We start from the raw sequence: 13,192 nt of genomic DNA, 5'->3' as shown, positions 1-13,192 counted from the left end.
AGAAGCACACTAGTGTGAGGGTTGTGAGTGAGCTGGCTGGAGATGGGGCTTGTCACATGCTGTGGTTATAGAGCAGGGAAACTTGGGTTTCATTCTGTGTCACCACTCCATAGTGGAGCGGTTAGTGCACATCAGCAGTTTGCCCACAGCTGCTGCCTGAAGGAGAGCAGAGTGGTGGCTCTGGGACAAATGGCAACGGCCTGTGGGGAAGCGGAGACCCTGCTTTGCCTGGCCTGTAACCAGCAGAGCTGGCAACAAGAAACTGCCAGGCATGAAATGGAGTTTTACTAGTTCGAGTAGTTGAGAAAAAGATGAGAGGACTAGAGCTGGTACAGGGACAGAAATAATCTGTGATTTTTTAACATAATATTGTATACATATATATATATACACACACGTGTATACACGCACGCACACTGGTCTGAGCAGTGATGGGGGGAGAAGTCATTGGGCCAGATGTTAGTACTTGGCAGTAAGATTGCAGCCCCTTCTTAAATAAGAACATTTGTTTCTAGACACTTCCTCTTGACCCTCAGGGTGAATGACAAGAACATACAGGAATGTTATTGCTAAACTCACGTGACATTTGTAGCTGTTAAATACCACTGAGGTGCCATTGCGCTCTGTTCCTGGAGGTAAGGTGAAGGGCTCACACCAAGTCATTTCTAGCCATCAGTGGGTAGAAATGGCAGCAACCCTTCAAAACACACAGAACACAAACCCTTAGAGGAGAAACTGCAAATCCTGATGGCACAATACTGCGGGAGGTAAATGCAACATCAAAGGGTGTGTTTCCTGTTTTCTGTTGGGCTGATTTCTGGTCATTGCTGGATTTTGTTGTACCCACAAGGGCTCAGGGATACAGCTGAGTACTTTGCTCAGAGCAGACCTTACCAGCAGTCACTTGTGCCTGCACAGGGACAACTGGTGTGGTTTGTGGGCTGTTTATGGGCTCCTTTCTATTACAGAAGCTTTTTAGTGTTGCTCTTTCAGGCACCCAGAAATGCTCTGGAGAGATGAATTTTCTCTCTTGTTGTTCTTTGTATTCCCCTGAAATAGTGAGCTACAAGATGTCTTTACAGAATTTACCCCTAGCTTTGCGTGGCCTAGTGAGCAGGATCATTTCTGTCTCGCATAAATACAACATAAATAAATAAAAACAACCCCATGAATTTCAGCTCAGGTGAAGAATTCCTGTTTAGAGTGAATTGCTGAGGCCATAGTTTTTGAGGGTGGAGCCAGAAATGGGTGCTCATGACCAGAAATGTTAAGGCCTGTGGTGCTGTTACATACACTGGGACATGTCAGTGCTAACACACCTGGGTGCTTTCTGTTTCTTCTCTCCTGTCTCCTCACAGAGTGTGTGGTGGCGTGTCACAAGTTTGTGGAAGTCAATGCCCTGGGTCTCACAGTGGCTGCCCTGAGCAGCTATGATCCCAGCATGAGAGCGGCTGCGTATTTTGTCCTGGCTTCCTTCCGCTCCCACCTGGAAGGGGCTCGCTTTCGAGAGAAGAGCCAGGTAAGGCTCAGCTCCATTGCCAGTTTGGCAGATGAGGCCTTGTAGGTCATGGATGTGTGTGGGAGAGATGTTGCCTTGCTCATCCACCTACATGTGTGTGGTGAGACAGCTGAAAGAAGCTTTTTATCATTGCTCTCTCCCCTTCTTTCTCCTCTGCTGCTTTGTGTTTCCTCCTGTTACAATCTGTGGACAGAGAAAGTGGGAAATGTGTTGTAGAAATTCTTGTGAATTTTGTTTGTAAGAATGGAAACACTGATGGAATTGATATTTGACCTGTATGGCCTGTGAAATGTCCCAGAAGCTGACTGATGTGTTCATGCTCCTGTTGTTGATTTGGGCTGTCGCTCAGGCTTCTCTCCCTGGACTCTTGCAGTTGCTGTATCTCTTGGATGCTGTGCAGAATGGAATCAGGCAGCCAAACCTCAGGTTCACCTTCTCCCTGACCCTCTACATTGCTCGTGTGGCACAGCAGATGCTGAAGCCAGGTACGGGACCTTCCTGCGTGTGTCACTGCTGGGGTGGCAAACGGAGCCTTGGGGAGTGTTGATCTCCTCAGCTGCTCTGTGCCCATGCACTCTTGACTGAGCTTTTCATTCTGGGGAAGGGAAGGGGAGGGATGGCCAGCAATGTAATGAGCCCAGAGCAAGGGCCTTCTGCAGTTCCTGGGCTGTTCTCCCAGCTTGGAGCTCTGCTCAGTGCAGCTTGCATTTACTGCTGACCGTGTCTGTGGGGTGGGAACGTTGTCCTCCTCCACAGTGCCAGCTTTTTCTCTTCACAGAGGAGCACATGTACATGAAGGTAAACAGATTCCTTCTGTCACACCAGTATTTGGACCTGAGGAAAGTACCAGATTTTTTCCAGCTTTTCTACAGTTTTGATTTTGAGGTAAGAGTCCCATTTTAGGAATCCAGTAGTTCTTCAGAAATGTATTGAAAAAAACCATAAAAATACAATGAAACCTCATTCTCCCCTAGGTGGTTAATTAGAGGCATCTTTCTTTTGTTTCATGTTGGAATTAAAAATGTGATTTCTCTGGGGCTTTTGTTGTTTTCTTTATACTGACAGACAATGAGTTGTGCTGTGTATGTTCTGTGAGCACAATAATCCGAATATTCTGCCCCAGTTAGGCTACTTTCACTTTTGAGTTTTGATTAGTATCATTGAGTTCAACTGAGGTATTGTAGGAACAGCAGCTTCTACAATTCCATTTCCACTGCATGTTTGGGCTGCAGACTGAGTGTTCCTGATGAATGTTAGTGATTAAATTTGATAGGAAAGGAAATTGAGAAGACCAGAGCAAGCTGTGGTAAGCCCTGAGCTGACACTCACAGGGAACCAGGTTTTTGTGCTCTTAGGAGAAGGTATTGTTTGGAAGTGTCAAAATGTCTGATGGTGGTATTTTTCTTTGTGGCTTCCAGTACAAAACAGAGCGTGAGTGGATCCTCAGATTTCTTGGGGAGGGGCTGCGTGACAAACATTGCTACGAGCTTTATGACTACCAGAGGATTTTCCAAATAATTCTTTCCTTTTTCAACAGTCCTTTGTGTGATGGGGGCTCCCAGGTAAGACTTTAAAAAGAAAGCACCAAAAAACCCCAAACCACAGAAGTTTGCATGGCTTTGAGATCTCAAGTACAAAACAGAAAGGAGCAGCTGACTCTGCCTTTGCCCTCTAGAGAATGTGTTCCTTGTTGACTTTTTGTATGTGTGGAGGGGGAAATAATTGCTTGTGTCTAAAGCAGTCCCATCCTTATCCCCCTAAACTGGAACAGGTTCCTGCCATCCTGGAGCCTCATGTGGCTACCGTGGTTCTGCTCCTAGTCAGGCCCTTTTGTTTTTTGGGGGTCTCTATTCCCCAACTGGCACAATTGTTACCTGAGCAGTGCTTCAGCAGGAGGGAAACTCACGTGCCAGGAGCTCTCGCATTTGGGAGCATCCACCCTGAGTATTTCAGGGATCCAAACCTTGGACAGAAAGATAAAGTTATCTTGCTATCTGAAGAGTTCTTTTAAGAGTAGCACCTGTGGCAGGAAGCTTTGACTGGAGCATGTCTCTCCTTCCCTGGCGTTGCTGAAAACATGTAGTGTTCATTTTACCTTGAAGTTGATCAGATAGCAGTCAAATTCCTGGTTCTGAGTTAGATCGTTAGATCTGGACTGTCAAAGAACAAGTTACATTTTCTGTTTCAGTGTCGTATCTTGGCGATATTACAAAGTGCTGCCCGTGTCACCAGAGCTGCCTATGAGCTGATCCAGGATCACAGCCTCCTCACGTGGCTCCTGCACAGCTTAGAGAAAAGGTGAGCGGAGAAGTACAGGAGAAATGGGAACAATTGTACCGTCCACACTAGAATAGTCGTGACTGAGCATGAAAACAAGGGTGGCAGACAGGGACACAGGGGCACCAAGGGCTGGACTGACAGAACTTGCTGAACTCTGAGGTGGCCCTTGTGGTTGTGAAAACAGAATTGAGAGGCTTTTGAGTTGTGGTAGGAGGGATGATTGTGGGGGGTGCTTCATGGTCTGGGAAACACTACTTTGAAAAACCAAGAAAGGAAATGGCACCTTGTATTGGTGTCTTTACTTCTAAGTTTGAAGCACTCTCAGTTCACATGCTGTGACAGGAGCTGCTGCACAGGAATGGATTTGACCTGTCTAGAACATCCTCCTCCCCTTGCCTCTCCCTCACATAGATGCACATACACAAAAAATCTCTTTTGCATGGAGTGCCCTGGCAGGTTCAGGCAAGTGCACCCAAGGCACACTAGAAGATGGTCCCCTATAGGTGGTGGACCAGCTGCTGGTGAGGATCTGCCTTCCAAATGTGGTTTTCTTTCCTTTTCTGTTTGTTTATTTGCTTGTTTTGGTTTGTTTTCAGGTTTCTGGAAAACAAGGTGATAAATAAAATTATTTCCTTACTCCATACTCTGTGGCTAACAAATTTAGGAGACAAGAGAGAAAACAAGAATCAACTGCAGGAGAAGAGGAAACTTCTTCCTATTCAGCTTGTAAATGAATTTCTGTATGTTTTGGTCAGGTTGATCAAACATGTTGGGTAAGTCCTTTGTTTTGTTTCAGTCACTTTGCATTTCATCCTCTGTCCAGCTGGAACTTTATTAAGGCCAGGAGGATTTCTTTATCTCTGGTAGATGAATGGCCTTTTTTACTTTCAGTTTCTGTGCTGAGTAGTGAATTTGGATGAGATTTCTTTGACAGGAGGATTTAGGTGTTTGAATACACGGGTGAATAAAGAAAAATGTGATGCACAGTTGCTGTCAATTCCTAGGTCCTTAATTCCTAGCCATTCTGACAGTAAAGATTACAAACTGTACTTATTAATTAGCATGCAGGAAAATCCATGGCACCTGTGTTTTCTTTTGACAGGACTAATGTAGGTGTGGCCAGGCTGACGGAGTTCTTGAGCACCCTCCGCTCTGTGCTGGAATACCGTGCCGTTGTTGTGGAGGCTTTTAGGGAGATGCGGCGTTTCACGGCCAACGACAGCGTCCTGTCCAGCAGGGAGCTGCTGCTGCTGCTGCACAAGTGGAGCCTTGTCAGCAAAGACCTGCAGCTGCAGGAGGAGCTGCAGGCCCTGGCCCTCAAGTGTCAAAACACAGAATTGCTCGGTAAGTGCTAAAATACTTCAAGGAAGGCATATTTCGTGGCAGCTGTTACAGACCAACAGGACAAGTGAGGCAAACTTCTCTGGAAATAGTACTAATACCTTCTGTCAGACTGATGTAGCTGGAGGGAGGAGGCAAGGAATTGGAAAGGCATTTTTCAAGTCTTGTGGTGATTTCTAACCTGAACACAATTTGGAAGCTTTGGAAAAGCGCAGTTTAAAAAGGGAGTTTCATTTTAAAGTGAAACTTAGTTGCAAATCTCACATTGGGCTTTGGAAAATGGTGGTCTTTAATGAAATCTTAAAAGAAAAAGCAGTGCCTGAAGGCTTTGAACTCAAAGGTTTGAGTCATTCTGAGTGTGGATGGGGTTCTGAAAGTGATGTGGAGGTGAAACCAATAAATAAAACGATAGAAAATTGAGTAGTTGACTTTTCCTGTTATCATCAGTTTTGAAGAAAGGAAAAATATATCAGGACTGGTGTGACTTGTCTTGTTCTCTCTATGAACAAAAAGTGCAAGGAACTTGGGAGTGGGAGGTCTTAGTAGAACACTGGTTTCCTGCAGCAGCAACTGCTTCTGGTGCACGTTAAAGCTTCTGTAGGTTTGTTTTGTATCACCTGAGAAGGTATCCCGTATTTAAGGGATGCTGTAAAAGCTTTAGCTTTTCTAAAGTTTCTCTTGCCCTTTCAAACTCCTCAGGAAGATGCGAAGGGAGCTTTTGGAGTGATACCTGTAACTTGCTGTACGTATGGGTTGTGTTGCTGCAGGCTTCAGGAACTTCTCTCATCTCCAGGCTTGGTGATCCAGTTTGGAATAAGATTCCAGCTGCGAGTCCCTGGGAGCTCCCAGAGCCCCTTGGAACAGTGCAGGCTCCATGAGGCTGCTGAAGGAGGCTGTTACTTACCACTGTAACAACAGAATCAACACAGGAGAGCACCTTACTTGCACGATTTTGTACCGGGAAAATCCTTTGGAGTATCTGATGTTTGTTTTTGTGGTGGTTTTCTTCCTACAGAAAATGTTAAATATGAGAACAAACCTCAAGCCCCATCTCAAGTGTATCGTCAGACTGGGAAAAAGAACGAGGTGGAAGAAGATGATGCTGCTGCAGACATGGAAGTATCTGAGCTGGAGAAATGCAGAGAACATCTGAATTCCATCCTTGCCCATTGGGACCCTGTTTTCCCAGCAGCGCCCGGCACACAGGGAGGGGAGACCCTGAGAGCCAGCGAAGCTGGGGGCGAGTCAGTGGCTGTCACCTGTGCATCCATTCAGGTTGTCACTAAGTGGCTGGTGAGGTCCCTGGCTGGGCAGAGCATCCTCAGGGAGCAGGACGTGTCCCCAGCGCTGAGGTGGCTGCGGCAGTGCGTCCTACCACACCTGGCGGCCGCGCGGGAGATGCTCGGGGATGAGACGCTGAGGAACAACCTCTTCAAGCTTTACAGCCGGCTCTGCCAGGCCAGCAGCACCTCAGCTGGGCTCTCCAGGGAGCTCGGTGTGCTGGGTTCCTTCATGCTCCAGTTCATGGAGGAGCAGGGCCCGTGCAGCACCTTCCACGAGCTGGTGAAATCCCTGTGCCTATCAGCAAGGACGGAAGAGGATGCGGACAAAAGAGGTGACTTGTCCAGTTCTTGGCACTCGTGTTACGAGGCAGTGGTGGAGGAACTAGAAAATTCCATGGCTTTTTTCATCCAGTAAACCAGTTTTCCCCTACCCACCCAGGCTCGTGGCTTCCCAAAACAGAAGCTGTCTTCAGTGGGATGGGCGGAGGGGTGGGCAGCACAGAGCATGCTGACATTGGGAAGTTTTTCTGACACTACAAAGCTCACACTCCCTTTAAGAAACTTCCCTTTCAAGGACTTTTATGGAACAAAAGGTATAAAAAGAAGTGTAGTTCCAAGAGGAGAAATAGTCTGCAAAAAACAAGTCCCCGTGGGCCTGGATGCTGATCCCGGTTGCTGGTCCAGGGCAGCATCTGACAGGTCAGATTTCAAAGGGTTTGATTTAACAGGTTTGTTCCTCCTTGTGAGCAGGGTCATTGGCTTTGCGTGGGCAAAGGCACTCCACATTTTCCATCTAGGAAAAGAGTTAGGGAGCTATTTTAAAACATAGTCCTGGAGGTAAACAGCTTGGCTAGGTATTTCCATGTGGAAATAGAAGAATATCTTCTGATTGTTCTCTCACCTTTCTTCCACAGCTGTTCTTGTATTCCTGACTTCCGTTTACATCGGGGACATGTGGCTCGGAGCTGAGGAGCCGGATATGTTACTTACCCACGTCAGATTGGTCTGCACTGGTGCAGGTGATGAATTACAGGATGGCTCAGGAACTCAGAAACAAGGAGAAGAAATTATTGCATCTCTTTGCAAAAAGATTTGGCTGCATCAGGGCATTAATTCAGGGAACTAACACTTCATCTTTAACGTTCTGTGCTCTGCCATCATCACTGTGAGCCCTGGAAGCCTCCTGAGCTGTTCTCATACAAACCTAACTTGTTTGGTCAAAGAAATCTTATTTTTGTTTGGTCAAAAAAGTTTTATTACTGTGTGGGAACTCAGGGGGACGATCATATTCAACATCCCTCAGTGGGACATTAAAGCTCCACTTCCCATTTTCTTGAACAGTCTGAGACACAATATTATTTTATATCATTTTTATTTCAGGCGTTTTTAACTTTTTGAAGAATCAGAAAGACTGTTTGTGCATATGTGTGCCATTAATATCCATCCTCTCTCCAGTGTAGGATGGGAAAAAAGGCTGCAGAGCTTCCTACAAGGGCCTGTAAGTGCAAATAACAAGGACCCAGAGGTTTAGGCATGATGATTTACTGTTTCTTGAAAGAACCTGGTAGATTTGATGATAGCAAAACCAGTGTGAATAGAAGACTGAACTTGAGAATCATGATGGTCTCCTTCAGTTTGAAAAGCTTAGATGGCTTTTGAAGACATTTATAGCAGACCTGGTTTATTTTTATTACCTTTTTATTAAAATTAAAAAAAAACCCTGATCCATCACTGCTACTGTGATGTGTGACAAAAGGCCATCTTCCCTCCACTTGGAACAGGTGAGAGATGGAGCTAAACCCCAAAGGATTTTCTGCTCACTGATGGTGCCTGGGTTTTATTGGGAATTCTCTGCAAAATCTGATCAATTGTTCTTGAATGTGGCCGTGAGGGGAGGAGAACGTGCCAGCCCAGATCTGCAAACAGGCACTGCCACAACAAGAACCTTTGAAATGTAAACCAGGATTTATTCAATGACTCAGGACTGCGTGCTGTACCCAGGTCCTCTGTACAAATACGGTACAGGGAAAAGCCAGAACTGCACATTCCTTGTGATATGAATTGAATTTGGGGGGTAAATAAAAATGAGATGCAAATAAGGGAATTGCTTCTACATGTAATTATTCTTGTCCTAAAGGAACCCTGCCCAGTCTGAGTGCAAAATGCCTCTTTTAAACTGCTATTGTGCTTCTGGGAGGGGGAGTTCTGGTTCAGAGGGCAAAGCGCCAATGTTCTCGTCCAGGGCCCTGTTCCTGAGACGGGGCTTCCACCTGCTACAACGCCAGACAGATCAGGATTTGTCCCTGACACAAGCTGCTAGCACTTAGAACCCCGGCTGCCTTTGCAGCGCAAAACAGCTCTTCCCTACTGATGTCATAGAACTGGGTGGGTGAGAATTACTTCACAGAGAATTTACTCTTTTTCTTGTTCTTTTTAAAAAACATAGGTAGCCCTGAATAGAGGTCTCTGTGACACTTACACCATTGTTCTCATTCCTATTCTCGTCCATCCTAGTTAGTTACACACATAGTAAGTTGTTGCATTCACTAAAGACTAGTTATACCACCTAATAAATTCTCTGTTACCTAGCTATGCTGCTGAAACGCAAAGTTTTATTTCTGATGCAATTTTTGCCCCTTTTTCTGAACGCACTTGTTGTAAAAAGGAAAGTATTTGTGGTTTCTATAAATTTTTTTGTATTGAAAACTGACTCACCTTTCTCTTGTTGAATTTCCTCATCTCAAATTCAAGTCTGAGGAGCCAAACAGCCACCATTATTCTGAGGCCTTTTATACCTCGTGGGATTTGCTCCTCCTTTTCCTGCAAGCGAGGGGTGGTCCCAATCAGGGGTATATTAACCTCAGCCTTTGCTAAGGGCCTCCATTCCCTCTCTGGGAATCAGTTGGGATAAGGGTTCTCCTCTCATTTCAATGAAGAGGATGTTTCACCTTACCTCAGTTTGTTTTTTAGCAGATGCCTTTGGGCATCTAAAGCAGAGGCTTTGAAGATTCAGTGAAGAAAATTGCATTAAATACAGTTGGCATTTAAGTTCATAGTTTTGGGTTTTGTGTTCAGAGGTTATAAGGTGCTTTTGTAATTTTTAGTTGTGTTCTTGGGTTTTTTTGTTTTTTAGGTAGAATACAGCTTCCTGAAATTTTAGGTGAAGTATGACACCTGAGATTTTTTTCAGCACCTTTGTCATATGACAAAAGGCATCTGATCTGTGTTAAAGATGTTTGAGGTTGAAGTTGCAGGTGAGTAAAAGGAGGACTGTGACCAGGGGAGGAAGGGTGAGCAGGCTATCCAGTTAGGAGTTACCTTAGGGTGTGTGTGCGGGGTGGTTTGAAGGTAGTACGGTGTAAAATGTCCATTTGTGGGCCCTTGAGACTTTTCACAAGTGCAGCAGATGTATTTGCACATCTTACAGCACATGAGCTCACCCACCTCACTCACAGAAACGCCACCTAACTTTGTCTCCTCCTAACCCAGGTACCCACCGTAACAGCCACAACCTCAGGTTCTGGCTGGAGCTGCAGACTCAAGGACCCCAGCACGCTCAGGAGAGGGTGAGTAGCTGACTTGTGGGGGTTTGGCCCACATAACACTGCTATTCCTGGGAGCTGTGGAATTATGTGGTTTTGGCTAATGTGCTCCTCAGAGCATACACCGATGTTTGGTTTTCTTTAGTGTAGGTGACGCAGAGAGAGGAGCCCGGCGATGGCAGCGATTTCCCAGACATCGAGGGAGCCTTACTTCGCACCTACACTGGATTTGCCTCTCCGGGTGTCTGACAGATAAGCGGAGGGCTGTGATTCACAGAAGGGGATGACAGAGGGGTGCTGGGTCTGTAATTGTCAGGAGGGGTTTCTGAGGCAGCTTTGGAGATGGGGATGTCCAAGAAGCAGCCCCTTAGGCCCCATGAGAGGCAACTCTCAATTTGATCTCAATGCTGAAATGCACAGGGCAGAGCAGTTCTGGTGGGTGTCATCACACTTGTTTATCGTGCACTGTGTGTCTTTTGAGTGTGTTGTATTACATGTCTTGAGTCTAACCCCTTTGAGGGGCATATCAGAAATTCTGGGCTAATTTTTAGCCTCTCCACTTTCTTTGGCCTGGTGCTGGCCCATGGGAGCGTGGGCCGGTATAGTAATCGCATCTCTGCTTAGAAGCATCCAGTCTGATGTCTTTGAAGCTCTTCTTCTCAGCTGTATTGACAGCTGTACACCACAAGAGTCCATTCCAGAGGTTTAGGATGTGGAAGAATGCGAAGATAGGGAGAGGATTCTGACCAGAAATTTCTGAGGCATCCATCTCTTCAGTTCTTGGGATTAATGCTTCTGCTAGCATCTTCTTCCAGCCTCATCATTGCCCCATCAGTCTCCCCCCAGTCATCCCATCTTGGGTTCTCTCAGTCCTCGTGATCCTTTTTCCCGGTGGGAGATTTTATTTCCCTCCCCATGTCCTCCCCTCGTTTGTCATGTCCTGTGTCACGGGTGCCTGCACGCATTTGGCCCGGAGCTGCTCTGCCCTGCTGTGTAGTCTGGGTATAGGGGTGCTAGGACCAGTCCTGGGGACTTGCTTTTAGTGATGTGGGGTGGGGTTGGACTCTAGTTGAGATCTGCAGATTGATCCCAGGTCTCTGGACGGGTTAGGCTGACCTGCAGCACTTTGACTTTTGTCCTGCCTTCCTTTCAGATGCAGATGGATCCAAGTTGAGGACAAGGGTCAGTCACAGTTTGCCTTTGTAGGGAAAGTGTTAACAGTGACTGTGTTACAGCATTTGTCTTTGTTTTTAGGAAGTGAAGCTGGATATCAGCAGGCCAGGTGAGCAGTTTCTGAGGGTCCGAATGAGTTATTTTTTCGCAGGTCTCAGTCTCTGGTGCAACTCCCAGCATTCATGGTTCTTTGTCTGTTTTAGGCAGTGCCCTTGAACTACCCTGAGATGACTCTGCCCAGCTGACCAAGAGACCCAGTTCACTGCTCCCGTGAGCCCTCCAGCAGTATTACAGGACTCTGATGAAGCCTTCACCTTCTCCTATTTGAAGATGCCAGCTGGGCAGCTAAAAGCTGCAGAATTGTCCTCCCTACCACCATGCATCATTTTGGATGCGAAGGAAATCACAAATCGGGTTGCAAAACAAATTTTGGTGTGCGGTAGAAAATTACGATGCTGAATACACAGTTTTTATGCAATTCAAATGTATTTTCAGTTTCTGGAAGGATACAGGATGAGCACTGCCTATGTTTTAGTGCAAACAGATTTCATTAGACTGTGTTTCTGAAACCACTTCTGAAAGGTGACACTGAAGGTCACACTGTTGGCTGACAGCGCGAAATGGCCCTTAGGGTAAGGGAACGCTGGATGTAATGTTGGTATGCAAACCAAGAATGCTGAGATCAAAACCAGGCTGGGAAATAGCTAACGCTAGTATTTTTATAATAGAACGTGATTTAGTTCGTATTTTAATGCATGTGTATTTTTAAGAGCAGCACAGGCGGAAGAGCGCTCCGGAGATGATGAAGCAGAGAGCTGCGCACCAGTTAGCAACGAGCTTGGTTCAGACTGCCAGCAATTCTCAACTGGACCCTGGCAGTCGGCGTGGACATTGGAAAGCTCTGAAGAGAAAGCAGGTAGCCAGTTGTCCCACACCTGGAAAAAATGATGAGCAACAGTAACACGTAACAGAGGCTGCTGCTCTAGTTTTTACGACTGCACGACGATTCTGGTTTTTCCCACAGTGTTAGTGCTGTCTTTTCGTGTGGTGTTGTATTTTTAATTCATAGTGCAAATGACACTCAGTCATGGAAGATCATATCCTTTATGGGTGTTCCCCGCCCGCCGGCTCCCCCAGCATAACTGGAATGAAAGCATTTGCCTTCTATGTGGAACACAATTCATTTGGACGATAAACTGTATAATTTTCATCATTTTAGAGCAGTGCTGAGAGGATAGGGAAGAACTGGGCCAGAGTACTAAGGAACTCAGAATTTCACGTGTGACACAGAAGAAAGCTCAGATTGCAGAAAGGGAAACGTGCCCAAATTGGCTGGAAGCAGCAGTGTCGCTGCCTGTTGTCGTTCAGTTGTGTCTTCTGAAAATGAGACCGTTCTAATCATTGTGCTGTGCTAAACACTTGTCACTTCTCCCAGTGCCAGGAAACAGGTGAAGCTCGAAGCAACTTGAAGGAATTTGGATGTGTGAAAACAGGCTGTTCTCTCTTCAGCAGAGCAAGCAGTTTTGATGTTATTGGCAATAAAAGTCACTGTAGGATTTCCAAAGAGACGACAGAGAAGCCTCTCATCGTGTGCATTCCGATCACACAGAGATACTGGGAGGGGAAGGGAACAGATAGAGGTGAAATTTCCCTGAGAAAAGGTTTGGAGATGAGGGCGCTCGCTGGCAGTACAGGCTGGGATTAGGGCTGAGCAGGACCAAAGCTGGAGCACATCAACCATTCGGCTTTCACCTCATGTTTTGTCAGGGGCTTTATGGAGACGGATGTTAACTGACGAGTCCCAGGCAGGGGCAGGTGAGTGGCAGTGGGGGGTGGGTGGCGCTGGGAGCCCTCCCGCAGAGGGACCCGAGGGGGCCAGAGCCTGCACAGGGAGGGGTGGGTGTAGAATACACGGAAAATATCAATATAAAAGCACTTAAATAGTGCTTTGCAGGAATATTTTATTCGCTTTTCTTTCGCTGGTGGGGTGTTATATAGCTAGTATAAATATGAGCTATAAATAATAGGAAAATGAAAATATAAAAATATCAATA

General features: G+C 46.2%; 1 protein-coding gene across 1 annotated transcript in view; it reads left to right on the top strand.

Annotated features, from left to right (window-relative positions):
- The window catches only part of URB1 (URB1 ribosome biogenesis homolog), a 44,769-nt gene extending 32,058 nt beyond the window's left edge, over positions 1-12,711 (top strand). The window contains 14 exon segments of the mRNA XM_033084652.2: positions 1,359-1,519; positions 1,893-2,004; positions 2,298-2,404; positions 2,938-3,081; positions 3,708-3,817; positions 4,396-4,572; positions 4,902-5,143; positions 6,156-6,755; positions 7,338-8,204; positions 8,870-9,459; positions 9,557-9,677; positions 9,913-9,989; positions 10,116-11,247; positions 11,342-12,711. Coding sequence (XP_032940543.1) covers positions 1,359-1,519; positions 1,893-2,004; positions 2,298-2,404; positions 2,938-3,081; positions 3,708-3,817; positions 4,396-4,572; positions 4,902-5,143; positions 6,156-6,755; positions 7,338-7,549 — 1,865 coding nt within the window. The 3' untranslated portion in view covers positions 7,550-8,204; positions 8,870-9,459; positions 9,557-9,677; ... (1 more) ...; positions 10,116-11,247; positions 11,342-12,711.
- The last annotated feature ends 481 nt before the right edge of the window (positions 12,712-13,192 follow it).

Source organism: Catharus ustulatus, chromosome 2 (genome assembly GCF_009819885.2).
Source record: "Catharus ustulatus isolate bCatUst1 chromosome 2, bCatUst1.pri.v2, whole genome shotgun sequence".
Classification (NCBI taxonomy): Eukaryota; Metazoa; Chordata; class Aves; order Passeriformes; family Turdidae; genus Catharus; species Catharus ustulatus.
The sequence above is the reverse complement of the archived record's forward strand: the minus strand, read 5'-3'. Positions and strand labels throughout refer to the sequence as shown.